The 16,135-nt window shown below is 37.5% G+C and overlaps 1 protein-coding gene across 7 annotated transcripts in view; it reads left to right on the top strand.

The window, feature by feature from the left end:
• Positions 1–15,696, top strand: part of KLHL2 (kelch like family member 2) — a 173,592-nt gene extending 157,896 nt beyond the window's left edge. For all 7 annotated transcript variants that reach the window (XR_015144095.1, XM_086346171.1, XM_086346172.1 and 4 more), the window contains 6 exons: positions 7,832–8,029; positions 8,418–8,519; positions 9,795–9,923; positions 10,561–10,701; positions 12,816–12,959; positions 14,581–15,696. Coding sequence is in view for 6 of the 7 variants with exons in the window: in XM_086346171.1 (XP_086202297.1) it covers positions 7,832–8,029; positions 8,418–8,519; positions 9,795–9,923; positions 10,561–10,701; positions 12,816–12,959; positions 14,581–14,609 (743 nt within the window). In the remaining variant the exon portion in view is untranslated. The remainder of the gene's footprint in view (positions 1–7,831; positions 8,030–8,417; positions 8,520–9,794; positions 9,924–10,560; positions 10,702–12,815; positions 12,960–14,580) is intronic.
• Positions 15,697–16,135: the final 439 nt, after the last annotated feature.

Consider the following 16,135-nt stretch of genomic DNA (forward strand, 5'->3'; position numbering starts at 1 on the left):
TCTCAAAACTTAAGAAATCAGTATTGGTATATTACTATTACCTAAGCTACAGGCTTACTGTATTTTACAATTTTTTGTGTTAATGTTTCTATTCTGTTTCAAGACCTCACATTGCATGCATGCATGTATTTATAATTGAAGTAAATATAGTTGATTTACAATATTGTGTTAGTTTCAGGTATACAGCAAAATGATTCACTTATGTTTATCTTAAGACTATTTTCCATTATACATTATTGCAAGATATTGAATACAGTAAATCCTTGTTGCTTATCTACCTTATGTGTAGTAGTATGTATGTGTTAATCCCACACTTCTAATTTATCCCTTTCCCCGTTTCCCCTTTGGTAGCCATAAGTTTGTTTTCTGTGTCTGTGAGTCTGTTTTGTATGTAGATTTGTTTGTATCATGTTTTAGACTCCACATATGTGATGTCACGTAGTATTTGTCTTCTGACTTACCTCTGTATGATATTATCTAGGTTCATCCATGTTGCTGCAAATGGTAGTATTTCGTTCTTTGTTATGACAGAGTAATATTCCGCTGTATATGTAACACACATTAAACCAATCATCTATTGGTGGACGCTTGGTTTGTTTCCATGTCTTTGCTATTGTAAATAGTGCTACTCTGAGCACTGAGTGCATGTACCTTTACAAATCACAATTTTCATCTTTTCCAGATATATGCCCAGGATGGGGATTGCTGGATCATATTGTAGTTTGCATTTTTAGTTTTTTAAAGAAAACTCCATACCATTTTCCACAGTGGCTGTACCAATTTACATTCCCACCAATAGTGTAGGAAGGTTCCCTTTTCTTCACATCCTTTCCAGCATTTATCATTTGTAGATATTTTGATGAAGCCATCTGACCACTGTGAGGTAATACTTCACTGTGGTTTTGATTTGCATCTCTCTGATAATCTCAGATGTTGAACATCTTTTCATGTGCCTGTTTGAACATCTATTTATCTTTGGAGAAATGTCTATTTAGGTCTTCTGCCCATTTTCTGATTGGGTTGATTTTTTTTTCTTTTTGTATTGACTTGTATGAGTGGTTTGTATATTTGAGATATTAACCCCTTGTCAGTTGCATCATTTGGAAATGTTTTCTCCCATTCCATAGGTTGCCTTTTCATTTCGTTGATGGTTTTCTTTGCTGTGATTGTGTTTGTGATGGTTTCCTTTGATTCCTTAAAAATCAAAATTTTTAAGTTTTGGCTACCTCATGCAAAGAGAGTTGACTCATTGGAAAAGACCCTGATGCTGGGAGGGATTGGGGGCAGGAGGAGAAGGGGACGACAGAGGATGAGATGGCTGGATGGCATCACTGACTCGATGGACATGAGTCTGAGTGAAGTCCGGGAGTTGGTGATGGACAGGGAGGCCTGGCGATTCATGGGGTCGTGCTGGTGATGGACAGGGAGTGCTGCGATTCATGGGGTCGCAAAGAGTCGGACACAACTGAGCGAGTGAACTGAACTGAACTGAGGTCCTGTTGTTGTTATTTGCTCTTATTTCTTTTGCCTTGGGAGACCGCTCTAAGAAAATGTTGCTGTGATTTATTTCTAAGAATGTTTTGCCTGTTTTTTCTTCTAGGCATAACATGTCTTACATTTTGGTTTTAAACCATTTTTGTTTATTTTTGTAGGTGATATGAGGGAGTGTTCTAATTTCATTGATTTACATGTGGCTGTTTAGCTTTCCCAACACTACTTGTTGAAGAGACTGTCTCTTTTCTATTGCTTTGTCTTGTCTCCTTTGTTGGATTAATTGACCATAGGTATGTGGCTTTTTCTGGGCTCTCTGTTCTCTTCCATTGATCTATATGTCTGTTTTTTACCATTACCATAGTGTTTTGTTTACTGTAGCTTTGTAGTTTTGTGTGATGTCTAGAAGAGTTATACCTCCAGCTTTATTCTTTTTCCTCAGTATTTCTTTGGCATTTCTGGGTCATTTCTCTGAAAACTGTCCTGAGTATTACAGATTGCATTTAACCTGTAAATTGTATGGTCATTTTAGCAATATTATTTTTGTAAGAGCAAGAGATTTCTTTCCAATTCTGAATCATCTCCAGTTTCCTTCATTGTTGTTTTATAGTTTTCAGCATATAGATCTTCCACCTCCTTGGTTACGCTTATTCCTAGGTTGTTGGAATTTCAAATGGGACTTATCTTTTAAACTTTGTTTTTCTGATGTTTCATTGTTTGTGTAAAGGAATGCAGCAGATTTCTGTGTATTAATCTTGTATCCTGCCATGTTGTTGAGTTTATTTAATAGTTCTAATAGTTGTTTGTGGAGTCTTAAGAGTTCTCTATAGAGAATGTCACATCATGTGCAAATAATGACAGTTCTACCTCTTTTCTTCCTGTTTGGATACATTTTATTTCTTGTCAGACTGATAAGACTAGGACTTCCAATACAGTATTGAGCAGAAGCAGTAAAAGTGGGCATCCTTGTCTTCTTCCTGAATTTAGCAGTAAGTTTTCCAGCTTTTCACTGTTGAGTATTATGTTTGCTATGGATTTGTCATAAATGACTTTTATTATTTTGAGATATGTTCCCTTTATACCCACTTTAATGAGATTTTTTTGTCATGAGTAGATGTTGAATTTTATTAAATACTTTCTTTGTGTCTGTTGATATGATCATCTAGTTTTTTTGGTTCCTTTTGTTAAATGGTGTATCATATTGATTGATTTACTTATCTTGAACCATCTTTTTTAACCTGGAATGAATGCAACATCAATATGATCCTTTCTCTGTATTGCTGGATTTGGTTCGCTAATATTCTGTTGAATAATTTTGCATCGATATTCTTCAGAGATACTGGTCTGTAGTTTTCTCTTTTTTGTAGTATCTTTGTCTAGTTTTGGTATCAGGATGATGGTGCCCTCATAGGATAACTTTGGAAGTATTCCTCACTTTGAAATAGTTTGAGGAACACAGATAAGCTGTATGGTCCTGGACTTTTGCTTGCAGGGAGTTGTTTTTATTACAGATTCTATTGTTATCTGTTCCTTCAGTTTTGGCTGAGCTTTCCAGGTGGCTCAGTGGTAAAGAATCCACCTGTAATACAGGAGACGTGGGTTCAGTCCTTGTGTTGGGAAGATCCCCTGGAGAAGGAAATGGCAGCCCACTCCAGTATTCTTGCTTGGGAAATCTCATGGACAGAGGAACCTGGTGGGCTACATATAGTCCACCAGAGTTGGACATGACTTACCGACTAAACAGCAACACGTTTCTTGAAACTTTTCCATTTCTTCTAGGCTGTCCAGTTTGTCATTATGTAAGTGTTCACAGTATTCTAATGATTTTATTTTATTTTTTTGTATTTCTGTGGTTGTTATTTCTCTTCTTTTACTTCTTTGTTTATTTGGATTTGCTCTCTTCTTGTGGAGCCTAACTAGAGGTTTGTTGATTTTTGCTTATCTTTTCTAAAAACCAGCTCTTGGCTTTATTGATCTTTTCTGTTGTTTTTCTTTTTAATCTTCATTTTCTTTATTTCCTCTCTAATATTTGTTGTTTTTCTTTCTGCTAACCTTGAGTTTTGTTTATTCTTCTTGTCCTAATTCTTTTAGTTGGTAGGTTAGGCTGTTTGAATTTTTCCTTGAGGAATGCCTTTATAGCTATGAACTTCTCTTGTAGAACTGCTTTTACTTCATCCCATAGGATGTAAGGTTCTGTTATCATTGTCCTTTGAAGTCAAGGCATTTTCTGATTTCTTAATTGAGTCCATCATTGACCCATTGGTTTTTTAGTAGCATGTTGTTTCATCTCCATATGTTTTTTCCTCTGTTTTCTTTCTGTAGTTGATTTCTAGTTTTACACTATTGTGGTCAGAAAAGATACATGAAATAATTTCTGTCCTCTTAAATTTGTTGAGGCTTGTTTTGTGACCTAGTGTATGGTGTATCCTAGAGAATGGTCTGTGCACACTTCAAAAAAATGTAATGTGTATCTTGGGTATTTTTGGATGTAGATATCAGTTAAATCCAACTAATGTGTTGTATTATTTATGGTCCCTCTTTCCTTATTAATTTTTTTGTCTGGAATGTCTGTCCATTGATAGCAGTGGGGTATTAAATTTTCCTACTATTATTATATTCCTGTCAATTTCTTCGTTTATGCCTGTTAGTATTTTTTTTTTTTTAATTTTATATTGGGTACATGTATCCTCTTCCAATATTGATCCCTTTATTATTAAATAATGTCCTTCTGTGTCTTTTGTTAGAACTTTTAAAGTCTATTTTGTCTTATATGAGTATTACAACCTCTCCTTTCTTGTCATTTCCATTTGCATGAAGTATCTTTTTTCATCTTTTCGCTTTAAATCTCTGTGTCCCTCACACTGAAGTGAGTCTCTTTGTAGGCAATACAGTGTAATTTCTTGTTATATTTTTTATTGTTGTCATTCAGTCTGCCAATCTATATGTCTTTTGATTAGCCCATTGACATTTGAAGTAATTATTGATAGGTATGTACTTATTAGGATTTCCCCAGTGGCTCAGCAGTAAAGAATCTGCCTGCCATGCAGGAGACTCAGGTTCAATCCCTGGCTTGGGAAGATCCCCTAAAAGGAAATGGCAACCCATTCCTGTATTCTTGCTGGGAAAATCCCATGGACAAAGGAGCCTGGTGGGCTGTAATCTGTGGAGTCACTAAGGGTCGAACGCAATGAAGCATGTACACAGAGAGCTGTCAAATCCCTGTGTAGACTGTGTAAGTCCAATACTTTTGGTGTGAGGGCTGTTTCTGGTCTGTATGCCAGCCACATCTCTCCTCAGAATGTGCTGGCTGTTAACCCTTGATAAGGAGATGTGATTGGAGTTGTTGTGTCCAGAACCTGCTCTAGATGTTGAGTGGGGCCTCCTCTTTTCTTCTTGGCTGTCACAGCCTTGTCAGGGGCTGGATCTGCCCCCCTCCCCATTGTTTGAGTAGAAGCCCTGAGTCTCAGGCTCAATATGGCACCGTTGCCCTTGCTCTGTCCCAAAGGAAGTGAGCTCTAGAAGCAAGTGAGGATCATATGGTTACAGTGTGAACCCCTGTGCAGTCATTTTTGGTTCTGCCTAGAAACAGCCCATGGTCATGTCCCTTTCTCCATGGCGTTCATCCCAGATCTATTGCTAGGCTATGGTGTGTGGTATGGAGTGGGCTGGTGCTTGGGGCCAGGGTGCTGTAGCTGCAGGAATCAAGATGGTTGTGCTGCTGCTGATACTTGGGCTGCCTCTGTGACAGGCCTCTCCCAGGACCTATCTGCTTTAGATCTGGCTCCAAGCTTCAGTGTCAGATGGGCAGAACCAGAGTGCTCCATCCAGAAAAGGAACCCCTGTGTACTCCTCCCCAGGGACTGTTTCTGTTTCATGTGTTTCTGTGGTGTCACCTAGTGTATACACCAAGAGTATCCGCTGGGGCTGGACCTGCCCTCACGGTGTGAGTACTGACAATGGGCTCTGAGATTCAATAAGGCCATACACAAGGCCCTCTAAGCTGTTTCCGTGCAGATAGACTGAGTCCTCAACCTGGGCCCATCTGCCCAAGATTCAGCATCTAGCTGCTGTGCGTACTAGCATCCCCACCCATTGTGCATTTTAATTTAGACAGGGAAGCATGGTGAGGTTGCAGTGATCAGCTCCAGGGTGTCTCTGCTCTGATTGCTAGTAAACCAGCACCCATACACTCCTCAAGAGCAAAGACCAGGCCACTTTGAGACAGACTGGGACCTGGGACATGGCATCCTTTTCTGTAGTCCTTATATCTGGAAACACCCTTAGCAACAGAATATAAAGAAACTCTGGTGGTAGTTTAGTTGCTAAGTCATGTCCAACTCTTGCGACCCCATGGACTGAAGCCTAACAGGCTCCTCTGTCCATAGCATTCTCCAGGAAAGAATATTGAAGTGGGTTGCCATTTTCTTCTCCAGGGGATGTTCCTGACCCAGGAATAGAACCCAGGTCTCCTGCATTGCAGGCAGATTCTTTACTGACTGAGCTATGAGGAAAGCCCACTTCACACATGCATAGTCAGGGCACTTATGAACAAGGCTAAAACACAACTGCCACGTCTGACATGCTGGGAGCAAAAGCAGGGTCCTGCACACAACACTACCAAGGGGTGGGCAGACCATCTAAGTCACATGCCCTGTGCAGCCCACCAATCCTCTCTCACCTTCACACCATTTAAGAAATCAGCTCTCCTCTCTTCAGGGAGTGAGCAAGGAAACCTGTTATTTGTTTTTGCTCCCTTTTGCTAAGCACATATCCCACATATTCAGGCCTGCCTGAATTCCTGATCTGGCCTCTTATCAATTTCTGTTGCTTAGAGAGTCCAGGAACCCACATCTGTAACACCTCCAGCCCCTCTCTTTGTCCTAGCAGACCTTGCAGCAAGCAAGGGGGGCTCCCTAGGACGAGGTCCTGCCCATGTGAACCTTTCCTTCTTTACAGCTCCCTCTCAGGTGTGCTAGGCCTGTTCTGAATGCCTTTTTACCCCCCATCCTCCTTGGTTACATGGAAACCTTCCTTGCAGCTTTGGTTGTAAAAGAGATCTCTTGCCAGTTTCCAGTCAGTTTTCTGTGAGAGTTGTTCCACATGTAGATGCATGTTTGATGCATTTGTGGATGAGATGAGCTCCATTTCCTCCTGCTTTGCCATTTTGATCCTTGTAATATTTCATTTAGTTGTCATGTTTTCTTAATCTCTTCTGACTTGTGACAGTTCCATAGTCTGTATTTTCATGCCCTTTTGAAGAGCACTTGATCAGATATTTTGAAGAATGTTTTACAATGATACTGCAAAGTGTGTAAGATTTATTAACCTTGAAATAGATGTTATTTGCTCTGGTGGTTCAGGAGTTAGTGATAATCCCTTCAGGATTAGTGGTTTGGGGAAGGCCTCATAGAAAATATGTAACTTTCATTGGGATTTCCAACTTGAAGAGGAGCTTCTCAGAACAGGACAGCAGCATGAAAAAGTTTGGGAAGGTGAAGAAGTGGTGAAATCCAGAGTCTGCAATTTAGTTTCTCCACCTAGGGACCCCCTAGCACCTCACTAGCCCAGGGGCTAGCAAACTTTTTCTTAAAGGACCAGAGAGCAGATATTTGTGGCTTTGTGGGTTATATAATCTTTGTCACAACTAATCAAGTGCCACCATAGTTGAAAGCAGCATGATGAATGTCTGGAGCTGTGTTCCAATAAAACTTTATTTATGGATACTAAAATTTTAATTTTATGTAACTTTTTGTGTATCATGAAATATTCTTTTCTTCTTGACTGCTTTTCAACCATTTAAAAATGTAAAAATCATTCTCAGCTCAGTGAGCTTCTACTGAAATAGCCTACTGGCTATAATTTGCTAACCCCAGATTTAGCCCACTAACATGATAAACTAGAAGCACATTATGCAAATTAAATATAAACATGTTCAGTTGGTTGGAAAATTCTTGCCCATTGTTTAAGTCTGTGTATATCTTTGAAAAAGTCAGGAGTCAAAGTAATACCTCACCCCATGCCGTTGCATTTTTTCATAGCAGAAAGGAGCACAATCTAGTTATTGTTCTGTATTCTCACTAATGAATAGTGTTTCTTAGGACCTATTCAGTCAAGCTTCTCCTTAGGGGAACTTAAAATCTGACAACAGTTTTAGACTGTTTGGAATGCAGTCTTTAGGTGGTGGCAGTGTTCTTGCCTGGAGAATCCCAGGGATGGGGGAGCCTGGTGGGCTGCCGTCTATGGGGTCGCACAGAGTCAAACACGACTGAAGTGACTTAGCACCAGCAGCAGCAGCAGTTGAGTTGCACACTCACTATTAACTGCTTTTTTTCTTTTGCAGGGATGGTTTACATGGCCGGCCTCGTTTTTGCTGTTGGTGGCTTTAATGGTTCCTTGAGGGTCCGCACTGTGGATTCTTATGACCCTGTGAAAGATCAGTGGACCAGCGTTGCTAACATGCGAGACCGGAGAAGCACTCTGGGGGCTGCTGTGTTGAATGGACTGTTATATGCGGTGGGAGGCTTTGACGGGAGTACAGGCAATTTTCTTTCATCTTTTCTAAATTACTGTTAGAAATTAACATAGCAATCATATTTATGGAACAAGGCCTGGCATAGTTAGGAGTGAGTTGAGTGTTTTACTAGGTATTATAACCATAAGTTTAAAATTTCCATCCAGAATTCCTTTAAATGATGTTAAGAGTGCTGAGTATATGTTTTTCTCATGCTTCAGTATCAGTCATCTTCTCAAGTTTAAAAAGCCAGTGAATGTCAGTCGCTTGTGTAGGTGTTCTCTAGAAAAGAAATTAATTCTCTTCATCATATAATTGGATGTTAGCCCATTTTAATGCAACTGAAGTATTTCCCTAATGTATATATAAGGAACCTGAGGAGGAGATGAAGCACATTGTGCTTTGTTCATTACAGGGCTGTCCTCTGTGGAAGCATACAACATCAAGTCCAACGAGTGGTTCCACGTGGCTCCCATGAACACCAGGAGGAGCAGTGTGGGTGTCGGTGTTGTTGGAGGTGCGGGCAACCTTCTGGTGGTTAAGAGTGTTTCTTCCAATAACCCAGACCCCAGTTTTCTAAATGGGCAAGCAAATGATTTTAAAAGGGAAACATACAGTGGTTATTATGAAATGTTAGTCGTCCTTTTTTGCCTGCCCCCTGGCCTCTCTCTGTCCTCCCTCCCTCTTTTTCTCATCTCTTTGTATAACGTATGTAAAATTATTAACTGATCTTAGTATAATCATTTGGGAAGCAAACCAGATGGCATGAATATGAAGTTTTACATCTAGAGAAGGGCTGTTTAACTTTTAAGTGATGGGTTGCCACAGTTATTTGTGTATATGCTACTTTGTTCCCCCAAAGAATTAGCGCTGTAAGTATGAGTTTTTTTTTACTTGTTGGGCAGATTTGTGGCTTCCCACCTACCTCTCCATGGTGGGTATAATTCTCTGCACTGACTTTTTTTTTAAACCAGATGTATTGTATTTTAATTCACATACAATACATTTCACTCAGTAAAGTGTACAATTTGGTGTGCATCTGTCATAACAGTTCATTTTAGAACATTTTTATTACCCCCAAAGCAACCCTATTGCCCTCAGTTATCATCCATATCCTCCCAGCCCTTGGCAAACACTACCCTACATTCCTGCCTCTGTATAAATTTTCCACTTATGGACATTTTCATATTAATGAAATTATAGAGTATGTTGTCCTTTTGCAGCTGGCTTCTTTGACTTGGCATAATGTTCAGGATTTATTCGTGCTGTAGCATTTACCAATACCTCATTTCTTTTTATTAGCAAATAATAATTTCATTGTATACTGTACTGACTCCTAATATTACTTTTTTAAAATGGCAACCCACTCCAGTATTCTTGCCTGGGAAATCCCATGGACAGAGGAGCTTGACGGGCTACAGTCCATGAGGTTGTAAGAGTCAGACACAACTGAGCACACACGCACACATACAAGATAACTTTGCTATTTAATTTGGTTTTCTAGGATATTGTTCACTTAGCAGTTAGTGTTATCCATAGATATAATAAATGTACTTTCTTTTCTGTCAGATTATTGATGAAAGTGTTAAATTAATATCATGTATATTCTACAGATCTTTATAATGTGATTTGGTAACTCCACCTATCACCATTAGGCAAGATTTTAAATAGTTCATAAAAATCAGTAATACTTTAAAGGTCAACTCTGCTACCATGGAGGAAAATTCAACATTTCATGACTTGGAAAAATAGCTGTTTATGAATTTGACTTTCTTTGTGATTCCATGTTTAGGTCTGCTCTATGCTGTTGGGGGTTATGATGGAGCTTCACGTCAGTGTCTCAGCACAGTAGAATGCTACAGTGCCACGGCAAATGAGTGGACCTATATAGCGGAAATGAGCACTAGACGGAGTGGAGCAGGTGAATAGGAACCTCATTCAGCAATTGAAACACAAAAATGATGGAAAAGAATTAAACAAGTGAAATAATGACATCTCTTTATATTATCAGAAAGTGTATACTGATTCTAGTGACACTGTTAAAATGTCTTTTGCATTATACAGGTGGAGTGGTAGGTAGATGCACTTAAATTCACTTTGTAAAATTTCTCATGTGCTATATTAAAGGCTTATTCAGTTTCATTTAATTATTCATATTGTTTGGCATTACTTTTAGGTTTTTGTTTTTAGTGCTTATTGGAGAACTTGCTTAATAATCAACTCCCTTCATATCCATTTCTTACAGATTTAATACTCTTAATACTCATTTCCTTTTGTCATGAAAGTTGTTTTCAAAAGGATTTTGTTGTAAAGGACTTCCCTCTGTTTTCACCTAGACATTATTTTTATTGTATTTGACCATAACAATAGTTCTTACTAAGATTCTCATTTGTAATTATTTTCATTTCTGTTTTCTAGGTTGAATGCTTTAATCTTGATTTTTAATATGAATAATTTCAGAAATTTTATTTACAAGTCATTTGAATAAACCCTAAAATGTTACAAATTTCCCGACCCTTTTACTCTACTACTATAGGTTGGTTTTGTGTGTTTTATAGGTGTTGGTGTATTAAACAACTTATTGTATGCTGTAGGGGGTCATGATGGCCCTTTAGTACGAAAAAGTGTTGAAGTGTATGATCCTGCCACCAACACATGGAGACAGGTTGCAGATATGAACATGTGCAGAAGAAATGCAGGTATCTAATTTAAGATTATGAAATTTGTATTGAATTGTATTCAGAGTTTTACTGATATCACTGTGTATTTCTGTTGTTCTTCTACAGATCTGAGTTCCTAATAGATTTGCCCTGTAAAGGCAGAAACTCACAATGATCAGAGGCAGTAAATGCCAAGCATGATGTGGGGCATGCGGTTTAATGTCATCCTTCCATCAGAGCTTACCTTTTGGTGATGACCATAAATACTAAGTTAGAAAAAGAACTCTATGTGATACTTGAATTCATTCTTTTGTACCACAGACATTTTTGAATGTCTGCCTGTATCATATTTTGGAGTCCAGTTTTCAGGGACTTTAGTCTAGTTAAGTAAATACTTATACCAGATTAAAAAGCTGGTTGTTTATCTGAATCCGGAGGGGAAGCCTAAAGAAGGCAACCACAATTTAATACAGTTCAGGGTTTCTAGAGAATGGAAAAGCTAAAACAACGACGACAGCAATTTTAAGAAACCTGAGGTCTTCAAGACCAGGGAAGTACTATCTTAAAAAGAAAATCCATGGAAGGGAAATAGAAATAGAAAATAGGAAAATAGATTCAGGATAGCTAGATAGTCTTTTGGGGAAATGCTCATCTTCTTAAAAACGCCATTGTCTTCATGCCAGGTCCTATAATCCAAAATAATCCTGATGATTCTCAGAATCACTGTGTACCATTGATTGATGTTGCAAGATGCACCCTCCATCACCCCAGAAATGCTCTTCTTATTTCTCTTTACTTTAAATGGGATCACTAAGGAAGATAAGTATGTGGGACTCCAAGAACTCACTCAGCAGAACAAAATATATAATTCACTTGACCTCTTGTACTTCATCCAGTCAGTGGTACTAGGTGAAGTACTAAAGCTCTTTCAGCTATGGATAGTCCAAAACTAGTAAAACCCCACAAATCTGGGCCCCAGCACATGTGAAGTTACAAAAGCATATGTGCTTGTGCTTCCTGGATTAGGAAATTTATTTGCAACAAGAGCAAGAAAGCTGAAAATAAAAGACAAATGAATTATGGTAGTATCATACATGGAATCAGAGAAGGCAATGGCCCCCCACTCCAGTGCTCTTGCCTGGAAAATCCCACGGATGGAGGAGCCTGGTAGACTGCAGTCCATGGGGTTGCGAAGAGTCGGACACGACTGAGCGACTTCACTTTCACTTTTCACTTTCATGCATTAGAGAAGGAAATGGCAACCCACTCCAGTGTTCTTGCCTGGAGAATCCCAGGGACGGGGTAGCCTGGTGGACTGCCGTCTATGGCGTCACACAGAGTTGGCCACGACTGAAGTGATTTAGCAGCAGCAGCAGCAGCATACATGGAATACCGTGCAGCCGTTAAAAATAATATAAATCTGTATTTATTAACTTGAGGAAATATCCAGGTATATATTGTTTGGTGTGAGTGTGTAAAAAGTAGCTTATGTAGCATGAGCTACTTTGGGGTTAAAAAAGAGTCTGAGAATATATGCATAGAAAAGAGCCAAAATTTCAGTGATCGGGATTCCAAGTGGTATAAGATTAGTGGTGGTCTTTTCTTCTTTGTACTTTTCTAGGGGTTTTGAATTTTTCCAAAAAAGAAAAAAACATAGTATTCTCATAATAAATAAATAATACTGTTCTCCCTTTAAAGAAGATAAAATAATTAGCTAGTCAGTATAATAAAATTCAGAATCATTTTTACCTTCTACGAATATATATATTTATTATTTTCTCTTTTTCCTTAAGATTTCCTTAGAAGCTGACTTTGGGAGAATTACTAAACTTCTTTGACTTTTAAATTTTCTACTGTTTTTAATAAAGTGGGAAATAAAATAGTTTCTGGCCTATAAAGGTTATTGTGAAGATTAAGTGAAATAATGCATATATAGAGCAACTGCTGTATAAGTAACTTGAATAGAAGCTTACAGTTGATATTAGAGAAATTCCTTGCATAAAGGAATTCTTTTCAGCTTCCCCCATCTTCTTTTCCTGCCTTTTACACAGAAGTAAGTATATCTGGATCACTTGACCAGACACGTTCAGAGCCATTTATAGTCATCCGAATTTTTTAAATAATTGTTTTCTCTCTGTTTAATTTTTTTAAAGGAGTTTGTGCAGTTAATGGTCTGTTATACGTAGTTGGAGGGGATGATGGTTCCTGTAACTTGGCATCAGTAGAATATTATAACCCAACAACTGATAAATGGACAGTTGTATCATCTTGTATGAGCACAGGGAGAAGTTATGCAGGTAATGATTGTTCAGTTTTCTTACAGTCTTCTATTATAATACAAAATCATTATGATTTTTCCATTAAGAATGGTTTTCTCATATAAGAAGAAAGTCTTTTCTCAAAGTATATCTTACTTCTTATTCTCAAAATAATTAATGTCAGATATGTATTTTCTAAAATAAGGTACTAGTATTCTTTTGTCATCGTGTAGTCATTTGTATTCGGAAAAGGCAATGGCAAGCCACTCCAGTACTCTTGCCTAGAAAATCCCATGGATGGAGGAGTCTGGTGGGCTGCAGTCCATGGGGTCGCTACGAGTCGGACACAACTGAGTGACTTCACTTTCACTTTTCACTTTCACACAATGGAGAAGGAAATGGCAACCCACTCCAGTGTTCTTGCCTGGAGAATCCCAGGGACGGCAGAGCCTGGTGGGCTGCTGTCTATGGGGTTGCACAAAGTCGGACACAACTGAAGCGACTTAGCAGCAGTAGCAGCAGCGGTCATTTGTATTCAAAATTACAAATATTTCCATTGTAGAAGGGAATTAACTATGTAGCAAGGCTTTAATTACTCAGATATCTAAAAGATATGGGAGCTTCCCCGATAGCTCACTGGGTAAACAATCTGCCTGCAATGCAGGAAACAGTTTCGATCCCTGGGTTGGGAAAATCCCCCTGGAGGAGGAAATGGCAACCCACTTCAGTATTATTGTCTGAAAAATCCCATGGACAGAGGAGCCTAATCGGCTGAGTCTAAAGGTCTCAAAGGGTCAAGACGTGACTGAGCAACTCGTCACGCATGCTAAAAGAAATCTCCCTTTGCAGGGCTCCATGTGATGGTATTATGGTGAGGCTACAGAGTAATTTTTTTTAAGCACAGCACTGATTGAATTGTAAAATAATCATTTTGGTCCATTCTCTTCATAAGAAAAATGGTAATACTCTTATAATATGAGCCTTTAAAACTATTGCATATGAATTTTCTGGTATCTATATTTATATTGCCTTAAATATTAGAATGTTTCAGTAACATTCTAATACTGATTTACTACTGGAGAAAAAAGAAATTTATACTAATTAACCATCACTGTTATTTATGTATCATCCAAAACAACATGTAATAGAACTATATACAGTAAGCTTCCAGGATAGCATTCATCAAAATTATGTAAAATTTTTTAAAACAGCTTTAGTGAGATATAACTGATATAGAATAAACAGCTTATATTTAAAGTGTACAATTTTATTAGTTTTGACATATGTATGAAACCATCACCACAATCAAGATAATGAATATTCATCACTCTCACAAATTTCTTTGTGTCCCTTTTAGTATTAGGTGGATCTTAGTATTTCTTGAGTAAAATTGTTTTCCCTTCATTATATAACTGTGAAGAGCAAAAGATGAGTTCTGGATTAAATAGTCTGACATAGTTTTGGTACATAATTTTTAAACAAAGATTTCATTGTCATTTAGATTAAAATGATAGTAATATTAAAGTTTCTTAGAGATTTTGAAACATCATGATCTGTTCAGTCCTTGTCACTTAAGTTATAACATAAAAAAATTCAAGATATTCTCAGAGAATGCTTCCTGTGACTTCAGTTTTATTTATTTTTTTGTTTCTTTGTTCAGGGGTCACAGTTATTGATAAACCATTATGAGCCCAAAGGACATTTTCGGCGCATTTACACATGAGAAGCAGACTTCAACAAGTACTTCTGAAGTTACTGAGAGTCTAGCACTTCTCCACTTGTAGCTGCACGTTAAGTCTCTGCAGAGGATAAGATCATCTGCCTCTCTAGGCCTCAGATACTGAAGATTATTTTTGGTAGATGCACCGTGTAGGCTTTTTCTGCAGTGAGCAGCAGCTGACTGAATTTTAATAAGAAACTTGGATTGCAGTATTATTCTGTAGTCTTTGGACAACGGTTGCTTTCACAAAGAGTAGTTATCAACCTTGAATAACTATGGATTATTTTGTGAAGGGGGATAAAGTAATATGTGTTCTTGTAAAATTAAATTTTATCTTTATTCCTTCTTCTGAAAATCTGTATGCACAGGAACTGAAAATCTTTGAACAGGTATTAAACTCTGTGTAAGTATATAAACTAGTTGAGGGATAAAACCATTTGCTTTTATAAAATATGTTTGATTACATGAGTATAATAAATTGTATGCATATAAATGTGTGTCTATATGCTTTCCTTTAAATATGTTTGAAAAGATGTTTGAAACTTGATTATACTATTTATAATTGGCACAGTACTTTGAATTATGCCAGTACTACATTGTAAAACAGAGTTGTATTTTTTGATATTTAACAATGCTTAACACTTTAAAATGCCACTTCTGAGGAATGAACATGGTGTAACACTCTTGAATACTTGTGTGATGCCAAACTTTTTAAAATAAAATATAAATTATGCTTATTTATTATTTTCTTTGGTTTAATATTGGTCATGTTTTGGTGTGAATTTCAAATTTTTTTTCTTAACACTTTGGCATGAACATTATTGCAGGTTTTTGATGAATATAATGAATGTATGGAATTCAACTGAATTTGCATGCTCTTAAGAATTTTTTCTGTGTGTGTATAAATTTAGCTGCTATTAACAGAAGAGAGAACTTTCTGTGAGTAGCCATATGCATTGATCAGATAGTTTTTCTGAGATCTTCAATTAATCTCACCTTCAAAATGACCAAAATATGTCTTTATTGAATTAACTTTGAATAAAAATTTGTATATTATTTGTTTCACGTTGTCCTTGATTTTTATCTAGTTTGTTATTAAGAAAGTTGCCTGTTCACTTCTTGTATTCTTTTATAAAATTTGCATTTTCTACTTCATAAATCAGTATTTAAAATTTGTTGTCAAAGAAACCTACAAGGCAAGTCAGTTAAGTCACTGAACTAAAGTCACTGAAAACTGTTCTCCAAGAAAAAACTACCTTAATTATCAAGGAGAACATCTCCCAAGGATTGGTAAAACTTAAAGTTTTCATAGTGTTCTGTCCCTAATATGGGCAGGACACAAGATAAAAGTAAAAGAAATAGCACTGAATCAAAAGGAAGCCAAAGGAAAAATATCTACTCTGACACAACTGAGAAATAAACTGTGGTTTTGATACCAAATTGAAGGAATTGAGGAAATGGACATAGGGAAGTTGGGTGGATACCTGAGGTGCTG

Source organism: Bos grunniens, chromosome 17 (assembly GCF_055505025.1).
Source record: "Bos grunniens cultivar Pamir isolate PY7600 chromosome 17, Bosgru_T2T1.0, whole genome shotgun sequence".
In the NCBI taxonomy this organism is placed as follows: domain Eukaryota; kingdom Metazoa; phylum Chordata; class Mammalia; order Artiodactyla; family Bovidae; genus Bos; species Bos grunniens.